Genomic DNA, 15,064 nt, shown 5'->3' on the forward strand with positions numbered 1-15,064 from the left:
GGCTGTGTCTGGAATTTATTTACTTTATTAGGATTTGCCAGTTAAAGGGTTAATAGAACATTTTTCACATTTTTCCCTATGATTTTGTTGTTCCTTTAACCAAAATGTCTCCAATCTGTCCGCCTTCTCACATCGACTAATGAACGGAGAAAGTGCGAATCCATCAGAATTTACAGAACGAGCCTCTGAATTTACATAATTAACGAAACCTGAAAACCACAGTCTGAACCAACGCCAATCACTGCCTCACATCCACACTATAGCTCCTTCAGGAAATGCAGCGCAGGCTCCAAAAGTATGTACACCCCCATGCGGAACGTGTCCAGAGCCGCAGTGATCTTCTCAGCGCTCAGACATAAACCGTGAATCACATTGTACTTCTTAATAATCTGCGCGGCTCTGACTGCGTCTACAAGACCTGAGAGAGGAATAAAGCAGAAATACACAAATCAAAATATCAGTAAGTATAGGATGAGAATGTAACTACTATAATACCGCCCGATATATGCAGGAATATAACTGCTATAATACTGCTCCAATGTACAAGAATATAACTACTACAGGTCCTTCTCAAAAAATTAGCATATAGTGTTAAATTTCATTATTTACCATAATGTAATGATTACAATTAAACTTTCATATATTATAGATTCATTATCCACCAACTGAAATGTGTCAGGTCTTTTATTGTTTTAATACTGATGATTTTGGCATACAACTCCTGATAACCCAAAAAACCTGTCTCAATAAATTAGCATATTTCACCCATTCAATCAAATAAAAGTGTTTTTTAATAACAAACAAAAAAAACAACAAATAATAATGTTCAGTTATGCACTCAATACTTGGTCGGGAATCCTTTGGCAGAAATGACTGCTTCAATGCGGCGTGGCATGGAGGCAATCAGCCTGTGACACTGCTGAGATGTTATGGAGGCCCAGGATGCTTCAATAGCGGCCTTAAGCTCATCCAGAGTGTTGGGTCTTGCGTCTCTCAACTTTCTCTTCACAATATCCCACAGATTCTCTATGGGGTTCAGGTCAGGAGAGTTGGCAGGTCAATTGAGCACAGTAATACCATGGTCAGTAAACCATTTACCAGTGGTTTTGGCACTGTGAGCAGGTGCCAGGTCGTGCTGAAAAATGAAATCTTCATCTCCATAAAGCATTTCAGCCGATGGAAGCATGAAGTGCTCCAAAATCTCCTGATAGCTAGCTGCATTGACCCTGCCCTTGATGAAACACAGTGGACCAACACCAGCAGCTGACATGGCACCCCACACCATCACTGACTGTGGGTACTTGACACTGGACTTCAGGCATTTTGGCATTTCCTTCTCCCCAGTCTTCCTCCAGACTCTGGCACCTTGATTTCCGAATGACATGCAAAATTTGCTTTCATCAGAAAAAAGTACTTGGGACCACTTAGCAACAGTCCAGTGCTGCTTCTCTGTAGCCCAGGTCAGGCGCCTCTGCCGCTGTTTATGGTTCAAAAGTGGCTTTACCTGGGGAATGCGGCACCTGTAGCCCATTTCCTGCACACGCCTGTGCACGGTGGCTCTGGATGTTTCCACACCAGACTCAGTCCACTGCTTCCTCAGGTTCCCCAAGGTCTGGAATCGGTCCTTCTCCACAATCTTCCTCAGGGTCCGGTCTCCTCTTCTCGTTGTACAGCGTTTTCTGCCACATTGTTTCCTTCCAACAGACTTACCATTGAGGTGCCTTGATACAGCACTCTGGGAACAGCCTATTTGTTGAGAAATTTCTTTCTGGGTCTTACCCTCTTGCTTGAGGGTGTCAATGATGGCCTTCTTGACATCTGTCAGGTCGCTAGTCTTACCCATGATGGGGGTTTTGAGTAATGAACCAGGCAGGGAGTTTATAAAAGCCTCAGGTATCTTTTGCATGTGTTTAGAGTTAATTAGTTGATTCAGAAGATTAGGGTAATAGGTCGTTTAGAGAACCTTTTCTTGATATGCTAATTTATTGAGACAGGTTTTTTGGGTTATCAGGAGTTGTATGCCAAAATCATCAGTATTAAAACAATAAAAGACCTGACAAATTTCAGTTGGTGGATAATGAATCTATAATATATGAAAGTTTAATTGTAATCATTACATTATGGTAAATAATGAAATTTAACACTATATGCTAATTTTTTGAGAAGGACCTGTATAATACTGCCCCTATGTACAAGAATATAACTACTATAATACTGCCCCTATGTACAAGAACATAACTACTATAATACTGCTCCTATGTACAAGAACATAACTACTATAATACTGCCCCTATGTACAAGAATATAACTACTATAATACTGCCCCTATGTACAAGAATATAACTACTATAATACTGCCCCTATGTACAAGAATATAACTTCTATAATTCTGCCTCTATGTACAAGAATATAACTACTATAATACTGCTCCTATGTACAAGAATATAACTACTATAATACTGCTCCTATATACAAGAATATAACTACTATAATACTGCCCCTATGTACAAGAATATAACTACTATAATACTGCACCTATGTACAAGAATATAACTACTATAATACTGCCCCTATGTACAAGAATATAACTACTATAATACTGCCCCTATATACAAGAATATAACTACTATAATACTGCTCCTATGTACAAGAATATAACTACTATAATACTGCCCCTATGTACAAGAATATAACTACTATAATACTGCCCCTATGTACAAGAATATAACTACTATAATACTGCTCCTATATACAAGAATATAACTACTATAATACTGCCCCTATGTACAAGAATATAACTACTATAATACTGCCCCTATGTACAAGAATATAACTACTATAATACTGCCCCTATATACAAGAATATAACTACTATAATACTGCTCCTATGTACAAGAATATAACTACTATAATACTGCCCCTATGTACAAGAATATAACTACTATAATACTGCCCCTATGTACAAGAATATAACTACTATGATACTGCCTCTATGTACAAGAATATATCTACTATAATACTGCTCCTATGTACAAGAATATAACTACTATAATACTGCCCCTATGTACAAGAATATAACTACTATAATACTGCCCCTATGTACAAGAATATAACTTGTTGTGAATTCTGTTTTCGGGCTCCCTCCTGTGGTCACGAATGGTACTTCGGCTGGTTCTGTTCATGGACTTTCTCTGATGCCTGTGGGTGTTTCTGAGTTTCCTTCTACAGGTGACGAGGCTAATTCGTTAGTGGGCTGCTCTATTTAACTCCACTTGGATCCTTGTCCGATGCCAGCTGTCAATGTTGTAGCATTGGTCTAGTTCGCTCCTGGATCTTCCTGGTTACCTGTTTCCTCCAGCAGAAGCTAAGTTTTGCTTTGCTTTTTTCTTGTTTGCTATTTTTTCTGTCCAGCATGCTTATGTGAATTTTGCCTTGCTTGCTGGAAGCTCTGGGACGCAGAGGGGCGCCTCCGCTCCGTTAGTCGGTGCGGAAGGTATTTTTCCCTGCACTCTCTGTGTGGCTTTTGTAGGGTTTTTTGCTGACTGCAAAGTGACCTTTCCTATCTTCTGTCTGTTTAGTAAGTCGGGCCTCTCTTTGCTAAATCTATTTCATCTCTGTGTTTGTGATTTCATCTTACTCACAGTCAATATATGTGGGGGGCTGCCTTTTCCTTTGGGGAATTTTCTCTGAGGCAAGATAGGCTTATTTTTCCTATCTCTAGGGCTAGCTAGTTTGAGGCTGTGACGAGGCGCCTAGGTCATGATAGGAGCGCTCCACGGCTATTTCTAGTGTGTGTGATAGGATTAGGGATTGCGGTCAGCAGAGGTTCCACTTCCCAGAGCTTGTCCTGTATTAATGTGCTATCAGGTCTTTTCTGGTGCTCTAACTACCAGGTCCACTATTTGTCCTAACCACCAGATCATAATAGTACAGCTGGCCAAAAGTATTGATGCATCTCAATAGAGGGACAAGTGAAGCTCTGAGACCATTTTTTTTTTCTTTGCAGCATGTTCTGTCTCATTTTTCCCCTTTACCTCTGGGTGGTTCAGAACACAGGTGTGGACATGGACATTCAAGGTCTGTCCTCTTGGATGGATAATATCACTACAAGGGTACAAAACATCCAAGATTTTTTGGGTCAGAATCCGATGTCAGAGCCTAGGATTCCAATTCCTGATTTATTTTTTGGTGATAGATCTAAGTTTTTGAATTTCAAAAATAATTGTAAATTGTTTCTAGCTTTGAAACCTCGCTCCTCAGGTGATCCTGCTCAACAAGTAAGGATCATTATTTCTTTGTTGCGTGGTGACCCTCAAGACTGGGCATTTTCCCTTGCGCCAGGAGATCCGGCATTGCGTGATGTGGATGCGTTTTTCCTGGCGCTCGGATTGCTTTATGACGAACCTAATTCAGTGGATCAGGCAGAGAAAATCTTGCTGGCTCTGTGTCAGGGTCAGGATGAAGCAGAGATATATTGTCAGAAGTTTAGAAAGTGGTCTGTACTCACTCAGTGGAATGAATGTGCCCTGGCAGCAATCTTCAGAAAGGGTCTCTCTAAAGCCCTTAAAGATGTCATGGTGGGATTTCCCATGCCTGCTGGTCTGAATGAGTCTATGTCTTTGGCTATTCAGATCGATTGGCGCTTGCGTGAGCGTAAAGCTGTGCACCATTTGGCGGTACTATCTGAGCATGGGCCTGAGCCTATGCAATGTGATAGGACTTTGACCAGAGCTGAACGGCAGGAACACAGACGTCGGAATGGGCTGTGTTTTTACTGTGGTGATTCCACTCATGCTATCTCCGATTGTCTTAAGCGCACTAAGCGGTTCGCTAGGTCTGCCACCATTGGTACGGTACAGTCAAAATTTCTATTGTCCGTTACTCTGATTTGTTCTTTGTCTTCCTACTCTGTTATGGCATTTGTGGATTCAGGCGCTGCCCTGAATTTGATGGACTTGGAGTTTGCTAGGCGCTGTGGTTTTTTCTTGGAGCCCTTGCAGCATCCTATTCCATTGAGAGGAATTGATGCTACGCCTTTGGCCAAGAATAAGCCTCAGTACTGGACCCAATTGACCATGTGCATGGCTCCTGCACATCAGGAGGATATCCGTTTTTTGGTGTTACATAATCTGCATGATGTGGTCGTTTTAGGGTTACCATGGCTACAGGTCCATAATCCAGTATTGGACTGGAAATCTATGTCTGTGTCCAGCTGGGGTTGCCAGGGGGTACATGGTGATGTTCCATTTTTGTCAATTTCGTCTTCTACTCCTTCTGAGGTTCCGGAGTTTTTGTCGGATTATTGGGATGTATTTGATGAGCCCAAAGCCAGTGCCCTACCTCCTCATAGGGATTGCGATTGTGCAATTAATTTGATTCCTGGTAGTAAGTTTCCTAAGGGCCGATTATTCAATTTATCTGTGCCAGAGCACGCCGCTATGCGGAGTTATGTAAAGGAATCCTTGGAGAAGGGTCATATTCGCCCGTCGTCATCACCGTTGGGAGCAGGGTTCTTTTTTGTGGCCAAAAAGAATGGTTCGCTGAGACCTTGTATTGATTACCGCCTTCTTAATAAAATTACTGTCAAATTTCAGTATCCTTTGCCGCTGCTGTCTGATTTGTTTGCTCGTATTAAAGGGGCTAGTTGGTTCACCAAGATAGATCTTCGAGGGGCGTATAATCTTGTGCGTATTAAACGGGGCGATGAATGGAAAACAGCATTTAATACGCCCGAGGGCCATTTTGAGTACCTGGTGATGCCATTCGGGCTTTCCAATGCTCCATCAGTATTTCAGTCCTTTATGCATGACATCTTCCGAGAGTACCTGGATAAATTCCTGATTGTGTATTTGGATGATATTTTGGTCTTTTCGGATGATTGGGAGTCTCACGTGAAGCAGGTTAGAATGGTGTTCCAGGTCCTGTGTGCTAATTCTTTGTTTGTGAAGGGGTCAAAGTGTCTCTTTGGTGTTCAGAAGGTTTAATTTTTGGGGTTCATTTTTTCCCTTTCTACTGTCGAGATGGACCCTGTTAAAGTCCAGGCCATTCATGATTGGACTCAGCCGACATCTGTGAAGAGCCTGCAAAAAGTTCCCGGGCTTTGCTAATTTTTATCGTTGCTTCATCGCTAATTTTTCTAGTGCTGCTAAACCATTGACTGATTTGACCAAGAAGGGTGCTGATGTGGTCAATTGGTCTTCTGCGGCTGTGGATGCTTTTCAGGAATGGAAGCGTCGTTTTTCTTCTGCCCCTGTGTTGTGCCAGCCAGATGTTTCGCTCCCATTCCAGGTCGAGGTTGATGCCTCTGAGATTGGAGCAGGGGCTGTTTTGTCGCAGAGAAGTTCTGATGGCTCGGTGATGAAACCATGTGCTTGCTTTTCTAGAAAGTATTCGCCTGCTGAGCGCAATTATGATGTTGGTAATCGTGAATTGTTGGCCATGAAGTGGGCATTCGAGGAGTGGCGTCATTGGCTGGAAGGAGCCAAGCATCGCGTGGTGGTCTTGACAGATCACAAAAATTTGACTTATCTTGAGTCTGCCAAACGGTTGAATCCGAGACAGGCTCGATGGGCGTTATTTTTCTCCCGTTTTGATTTTGTGGTTTCGTACCTTCCGGGCTCTAAGAATGTGAAGGCTGATGCCCTGTCAAGGAGTTTTGTGCCTGACTCTCCGGGTGTTCCTGAGCCGGCAGGTATTCTCAAAGAGGGGGTAATTTTGTCTGCCATCTCCCCTGATTCGCGGCGGGTGCTGCAAAAATTTCAGGCTGATAGACCTGACCGTTGCCCAGCAGAGAAACTGTTTGTCCCTGATAAATGGACTAGCAGAGTTATCTCTGAGCTTCATTGTTCGGTGTTGGCTGTTCATCCTGGAATCTTTGGTACCAGAGATTTGGTGGCTAGATCCTTTTGGTGGCCTTCTGTGTCACGGGATGTGCGTTCTTTTGTGCAGTCCTGTGGGACTTGTGCTCGGGCTAAGCCCTGCTGTTCTCGTGCTAGTGGGTTGCTTTTGCCCTTGCCGGTCCCGATGAGGCCCTGGACGCATATTTCTATGGATTTTATTTCGGATCTCCCCGTCTCTCAAAAGATGTCGGTCATTTGGGTGGTTTGTGATCGCTTTTCTAAAATGGTCCATCTGGTACCCTTGTCTAAATTGCCTTCCTCCTCTGATTTGGTGCCATTGTTTTTCCAGCATGTGGTTCGTTTACATGGCATTCCGGAGAACATCGTTTCGGACAGAGGTTCTCAGTTCGAGGTTTTGGCGAGCCTTTTGTGCTAGGATGGGCATTGATTTGTCTTTTTCCTCGGCTTTCCATCCTCAGACTAATGGCCAAACTGAACGAACTAATCAGACGTTGGAAACATATCTGAGATGCTTTGTTTCTGCTGATCAGGATGATTGGGTGTCCTTTTTGCCGTTGGCTGAGTTTGCCCTTAATAATCGGGCCAGCTCGGCTACTTTGGTTTCGCCGTTTTTCTGCAATTCTGGTTTCCATCCTCGTTTCTCTTCAGGGCAGGTTGAGTCTTCTGACTGTCCTGGTGTAGATACTGTGGTGAATAGGTTGCAGCAGATTTGGACTCATGTGGTGGACAATTTGACATTGTCCCAGGAGAAGGCTCAACGTTTCGCTAACCGCCGGCGCTGTGTGGGTCCCCGACTTCGTGTTGGGGATTTAGTTTGGTTGTCGTCTCGTTATGTTCCTATGAAGGTTTCCTCTCCTAAGTTTAAGCCTCGTTTCATTGGTCCGTATAAAATTTCTGAGGTTATCAATCCTGTGTCATTTCGTTTGGCCCTTCCAGATTCTTTTGCCATCCATAATGTGTTCCATAGGTCGTTGTTGCGGAGATACGTGGCGCCTGTGGTTCCATCCGTTGACCCTCCTGCTCCGGTGTTGGTTGAGGGGGAGTTGGAGTATGTGGTGGAGAAGATTTTGGATTCTCGTATTTCGAGACGGAAACTCCAGTACTTGGTCAAGTGGAAGGGTTATGCTCAGGAAGATAATTCCTGGGTTTTTGCCTCTGATGTTCATGCGGCCGATCTGGTTCGTGCCTTTCATTTGGCTCATCCTGGTCGGCCTGGGGGCTCTCGTGAGGGTTCGGTGACCCCTCCTCAAGGGGGGGGTTACTGTTGTGAATTCTGTTTTCGGGCTCCCTCCTGTGGTCATGAATGGTACTTCGGCTGGTTCTGTTCATGGACTTTCTCTGATGCCTGTGGGTGTTTCTGAGTTTCCTTCTACAGGTGACGAGGCTAATTCGTTAGTGGGCTGCTCTATTTAACTCCACTTGGATCCTTGTCCTATGCCAGCTGTCAATGTTGTAGCATTGGTCTAGTTCGCTCCTGGATCTTCCTGGTTACCTGTTTCCTCCAGCAGAAGCTAAGTTTTGCTTTGCTTTTTTCTTGTTTGCTATTTTTTCTGTCCAGCATGCTTATGTGAATTTTGCCTTGCTTGCTGGAAGCTCTGGGATGCAGAGGGGCGCCTCCGCTCCGTTAGTCGGTGCGGAAGGTATTTTTCCCTGCACTCTCTGTGTGGCTTTTGTAGGGTTTTTTGCTGACTGCAAAGTGACCTTTCCTATCTTCTGTCTGTTTAGTAAGTCGGGCCTCTCTTTGCTAAATCTATTTCATCTCTGTGTTTGTGATTTCATCTTATTCACAGTCAATATATGTGGGGGGCTGCCTTTTCCTTTGGGGAATTTTCTCTGAGGCAAGATAGGCTTATTTTTCCTATCTCTAGGGCTAGCTAGTTTGAGGCTGTGACGAGGCGCCTAGGTCATGATAGGAGCGCTCCACGGCTATTTCTAGTGTGCGTGATAGGATTAGGGATTGCGGTCAGCAGAGGTTCCACTTCCCAGAGCTTGTCCTGTATTAATGTGCTATCAGGTCTTTTCTGGTGCTCTAACTACCAGGTCCACTATTTGTCCTAACCACCAGATCATAACAATAACTACTATAATATTGCCCCTATGTACAAGAATATAACTACTATAATACTGCCCCTATGTACAAGAATATAACTACTATAATACTGCCCCTATGTACAAGAATATAACTACTATAATACTGCCCCTATGTACAAGAATATAACTACTATAATACTGCCCCTATGTACAAGAATATAACTACTATAATACAGCTCCCTAGGTACAAGAATATAACTACTATAATACTGCCCCTATGTACAAGAATATAACTACTATAATACTGCCCCTATGTACAAGAATATAACTACTATAATACTGCCCCTATGTACAAGAATATAACTACTATAATACTGCCCCTATGTACAAGAATATAACTGCTATAATACTGCCCCTATGTACAAGAATATAACTACTATAATACTGCCCTATGTACAAGAATATAACTAATATAATACTGCTCCTATGTACAAGAATATAACTACTATAATACTGTCCCCATGTACAAGAATATAACTACTAGAATACTGCCCCTATGTACAAGAATATAACTGCTATAATACCCAGTAGCACAGGTGAGGCGGTCTGAGAGGTGGTAGTAATCTGAAAAAGCTCCGGCACACTATTAGATACTAGAAGAGTCTCTTATTCATCCAAAAAATGTTTATTGAATCATCCAAAATATTTATTACAAGAAAATATTGGTGAATTTCAGGATATTTTCAAGATATTCTTATATTTCAAAACAGTAATGGGATTTCCAAAAATACGTTTCTTATACTCCGTATGGACATATAATAAATCATCTCAACGTTTCGGCTGTGAAGCCTTTTTCAAGAGATTCAATTTCCTTGATAATAAGAACACCGCCGGTTTAAGGAAATCCCCTTAGGAATAGAGCAACGTCGTATCGGTGCTGATCGGTGCTGATCGCGACCACAAGACGAACCGCTGGAGGGAGGCAGTCTTCACAAAAAGGCTTCACAGCCGAAACGTTGAGATGATTTATTATATGTCCATACGGAGTATAAGAAACGTATTTTTGGAAATCCCATTACTGTTTTGAAATATAAGAATATCTTGAAAATATCCTGAAATTCACCAATATTTTCTTGTAATAAATATTTTGGATGATTCAATAAACATTTTTTGGATGAATAAGAGACTCTTCTAGTATCTAATAGTGTGCCGGAGCTTTTTCAGATTATTATCAATTTTTTCCAGAGCACCTACTAATTAGTGAGCACCTTCTGCATCGTTATATTGAGAGGTGGTAGTGACACATGTAGGGGCCATCAGTGAGTGGCGGTGAGTACATTACCGGTGTCTTTTATCTGGCAGAGCCTAAGAACATTTTCCAGCTTCATGAATCGATCTATCCAGGCTTCCTGCTCGTCAGAACTGCTGTGTTCAAAGAGATGTAGCGCCGGCTCAGACATCGGCCTGTGATCGCTCCTGTTGGCCGGTAATGAACTTTCTGAAGTTTGCTTTTCTGTTAGATCCTGTGAATAATGCGGCCGATGTCACATACAGGCAGAACTTTCACCTTTGTGTATATTTGGCTTATTAGGTGTCAAAGTGTTAGACATTTTCTGAGAATACCAAATGTTGTAGACTCCGAGTCCTGGATGGTCAATTTCCCTAGTTCTACCATGATATGAGGGCGGCATAAATAACTGCATTACGCGTCAGTTTTTGTGTGATTTTCACTGCGCTACCATTTGGAAACAATAAGTATTCGGCATTAATAGTTATATTTTCTATTACTTATTTTTCTGTGGTATTTCAACCCCTTTACCCCCAAGGGTGGTTTGCACGTTAATGACCAGGCCAATTTTTACAATTCTGACCACTGTCCCTTTATGAGGTTATAACTCTGGAACGCTTCAACGGATCTTGATGATTTTGACATTGTTTTCTCATGACATATTGTACTTCATGACAGTTGTAAAATGTATTCGATAAGATGTGCGTTTATTAGGAAAAAATGGAAATTTGGTGAAAATTTTGAAAATTTCGCAATTTTTATGCCCTTACATCACAGAGATATGTCACACAAAATACTAAATAAGTAACATTTCCCACATGTCTACTTTACATCAGCATAATTTTGGAACCCCAATTTTTTTTTTGTTACGGCGTTATAAGGGTTAAAATTTGACCAGCAATTTCTCATTTTTACAACACCGCTTTTTTTTTTAGGGACCACATCTCATTTGAAGTCATTTTACTTTAGCTCCAATTTGTTTTATTTTACCAAGGGAAACAGGAGAAATAGAGCCCAAAAGTTGTTGTACAATTTGTCCTGAGTACGCCAATACCCCATATGTGGGGGTAAACCACTGTTTAGGCGCACGGCAGAGCTCGGAAGGGAAGGAGCACCGTTTGACTTTACAATGCAAAATTGACTGGAATTGAGATGGGACGCCATGTTGCGTTTGGAGAGCCACTGATGTGCCTAAACATTGAAACCCCCCACAAGTGACACCATTTTGGAAAGTAGACCCCCTAAGGAACTTATCTAGATGTGTGGTGAGCACTTTGACCCACCAAGTGCTTCACAGAAGTTTATAATGCAGATCTGTAAAAAAAAAAAAAATCATATTTTTTCACAAAAATGATCTTTTCGCCCCAAATTTTTTATTTTACCAAGGGTCAGAGAAGAATTTGGACCACAAAGGTTGTTGTTCAATTTGTCCTGAGTACGCTGATACCCCATATGTGGGGGGGAACCACTGTTTGGGCGCATGGGAGAGCTCGGAAGGGAAGGAGCGCCATTTGGAATGCAGACTTAGATGGAATGGTCTGCAGGCATCACCAGTGGCGTAGGAAGGGGGGTGCGGGGGGGGGCGGTCCGCCCCGGGCGGCACAATGCTGGGGGCGGCCGGCGCTGCAGAAGAAGATAAAAAAAAAAAAATAAAAAAAAAGACGCCCCTTTAAATCTTCGGGCGGCGCCGTCCGCCGCCACGACCAGGGCCAGCTCCCCCCACCCCCGGGTCCCGCCCCCGCCCCCGCCCCCCACTCTATACTCACCTCTCCTGGTTCCTGCGGCGCCGGCAGCTGCAGCGTCCTCTGACTCTGCGACGTCTCAGAGCAGAGGGCGCGATGACGTCACTACTGTGCGCGCCGCTCTGCCTCTCTGTCCTGAGCGTCGCAGAGCCGGAGAGACGCTGACTGCACCGGACCTGTGCTAGGAACGGGAGAGGTGAGGATTTTACTTTTTTTTTTTTTTTCTTTATTTCTGACTGTCTGGGGCTGGGGCAATGCTGGAGACCATGGGGCAGAATGCTGGACACACTGGGGCAATACAGGAGACCATGGGGCAGATTGCTGGACACACTGGGGCAATACAGGAGACTATGGGGCAGATTGCTGGACACACTGGGGCAATACAGGAGACCATGGGGCAGATTGCTGGACACACTGGGGCAATACAGGAGACCATGGGGCAGATTGCTGGACACACTGGGGCAATACAGGAGACTATGGGGCAGATTGCTGGACACACTGGGGCAATACTGGAGACCATGGGGCAGAATGCTGGACACACTGGGGCAATACTGGAGACCTAGGGGCAGAATGCTGGACACACTGGGGCAATACTGGAGACCATGGGGCAGAATGCTGGACACACTGGGGCAATACTGGAGACCATGGGGCAGAATGCTGGACACACTGGGGCAGTACAGGAGACTATGGGGCAGAATGCTGGACACTCTGAATACTGGAGACCATGGGGCAGATCTCAGGACACATTGAGGCAATGCTGGAGACCCTGGGGCTGACTTCTGGACATACTGGGGCAATACTGGAGACCATGGGGCAGATTGCTGGACACACCGGGGCAATACTGGAGACCATGGGGCAGAATGCTGGACACACTGGGGCAATACAGGAGACCATGGGGCAGATTGCTGGACACACTGGGGCAATACTGGAGACCATGGGGCAGAATGCTGGACACACTGGGGCAGTACAGGAGACTATGGGGCAGAATGCTGGACACACTGGGGCAATACTGGAGACCCTGGGGCAGATTGCTGGACACACTGGGGCAATACTGGAGACCCTGGGGCAGATTTCTGGACACATTGAGGCAATGCTGGAGACCCTGGGGCAGACTTCTGGACACACTGGGGCAATGCTGGACACTGGGGCAGATTGCTGGACACACTGGGGGTAATATACTGGACACACTGGGGCAATGCTGGACACTGGGGGTAATATGCTGGACACACTGGGGCAGACTGCTGGACACACTGGGGAAAGGCTGGACACTGGGGCAGATTGCTGGACACACTGAGGGCAGATTGCTGGACACACTGGGGGTAATATGCTGGACATACTGGGGCAGATTGCTGGACACACTGGGGGTAATATGCTGGACACACTGGGGCAGATTGCTGGACAACATGGGGGTAATATGCTGGACACACTGGGGCAGATTGCTGGACAACATGGGGGTAATATGCTGGACACACTGGGGCAGATTGCTGGACACACTGAGGGCAGATTGCTGGACACACTGGGGGTAATATGCTGGACATACTGGGGCAGATTGCTGGACACACTGGGGGTAATATGCTGGACACACTGGGGCAGATTGCTGGACAACATGGGGGTAATATGCTGGACACACTGGGGCAGATTGCTGGACAACATGGGGGTAATATGCTGGACACACTGGGGGCAGGACTTGAGGCATGGGCAGAATGTAGATACGGGGCATGATTGGAGACACGGGGCAGGATTGGATCATGGGGCAGGACGGATACGATGGAGGCTGGTGGGGCAGGATGGGGAGATCATATGGGGTAGAATGGATACTCATGAGGGCAGGATACGACAACATATGGCTGGAGCCAGGAATGAGATAAACGGGGCCAGGGTGGGGAATATTATTACCATAGGGGATAATTAAGGGATATTGTTACTGCAGTGATGTATTTATTTTATTTTTTGAGTATACTGTTTTAAATGGGGGGGCGGTCCTGTTACTGTGCAGAGTGACACTATATCACCTTTTTTTCTTCATGTGGTGTAATGTAGAAGTTGTGAAAAATTAAGTAATGTGTTCTGCAAGCGGAGCTCGAGATAACTGTGTTATTTCCTGCAGAAACGAGTCCTGGCTGGAAGGAATGATGGCGGTCTGTGCTGGATAAAAGATGAAGGACTTCACCTAGAGACGTCACTGGTGAGTCAGTGTTACCTATACACTGACACTATACACTGTATACTATATAGAGGTCCTGTGTATAATGTCACCAGTGATCTCTGTATTACCTCTACACAGACACTGCATACTAAGTACAGATCTCCTGTGAATACTGGCACTTATGGTGATAGTATTGTGGTTTTTTTTTTTATTACTGATCAGTATTGTAGTATTCAGTCACTATGTGGTGGTAATATGTGGTCTGGAAATGGTGCGGTGGTATTTGTCCCTTGTATGTAGTATTATTCGGTCACTATGTGGCCTGGTCATGGTGTGGTGGTATTAAGTCACAGGTGTGGCATGTGGGGGTGACACCATTAGGCCCAGTTTAAGTTCTACAAAACAGGAAAACCATTTTTGGTAACCTTTGTGTGTATTGAGCTGGGGGGGGGGGGGGGGCGCCAAACTCGGGAACAGCCCCGGGCGGCAAAAGCTCTAGCTACGCCTCTGGGCATCACGTTGCGTTTGCAGAGCCCCTGATGTAACTAAACAATAGAAACCCCCCACAAGGGACCCCATATTGGAAACTAGACCCCCAAGGAACATATCTAGATGTGTTGTGAGAACTTTGAACCCCCAAGTCTTTCACTACAGTTTATAACGCAGAGCCGTGAAAATAAAAATCATTTTTTTCCCACAAAAATGTTTTTTTTTTAGCCCCTCAAATTTTTATTTTCCCAAGGGTAACAAGAGAAATTGGACCCCAAAAGTTGTTGTCCAATTTGTCCTGAGTACGCTTATACCCCATATGTTGGGGTAAACCCCTGTTTGGGCACACGGGAGAGCTCGGAAGGGAAGAAGCACTGTTTTACTTTTTCAACGCAGAATTGGCTGGAATTGAGATCGGACGCCATGTCGCGTTTGGAGAGCCCCTGATGTGCCTAAACAGTGGAAACCCCCAATTCTAGCTGAAATCCTAACCCTAGCCCCAGCCATA

At 44.5% G+C, this 15,064-nt stretch overlaps 1 protein-coding gene across 2 annotated transcripts in view; it reads right to left on the minus strand.

The window, feature by feature from the left end:
* Positions 1-4: 4 nt before the first annotated feature.
* C8H1orf87 (chromosome 8 C1orf87 homolog) overlaps positions 5-15,064 on the minus strand; it is a 30,452-nt gene continuing 15,392 nt past the window's right edge. Inside the window, exons 5-6 of one of the 2 annotated variants that reach the window (XM_069736635.1) lie at positions 10,234-10,414; positions 5-418 (exon numbers count right to left, since the gene is read on the minus strand). In XM_069736635.1, the coding sequence (XP_069592736.1) occupies positions 258-418; positions 10,234-10,414 (342 nt within the window). In that variant the 3' untranslated portion in view covers positions 5-257. The remainder of the gene's footprint in view (positions 419-10,233; positions 10,415-15,064) is intronic. The other variant, XM_069736633.1, reaches the window with a different exon arrangement.

The sequence above is a fragment of the Ranitomeya imitator genome, chromosome 8, assembly GCF_032444005.1.
Source record: "Ranitomeya imitator isolate aRanImi1 chromosome 8, aRanImi1.pri, whole genome shotgun sequence".
Taxonomy (NCBI): domain Eukaryota; kingdom Metazoa; phylum Chordata; class Amphibia; order Anura; family Dendrobatidae; genus Ranitomeya; species Ranitomeya imitator.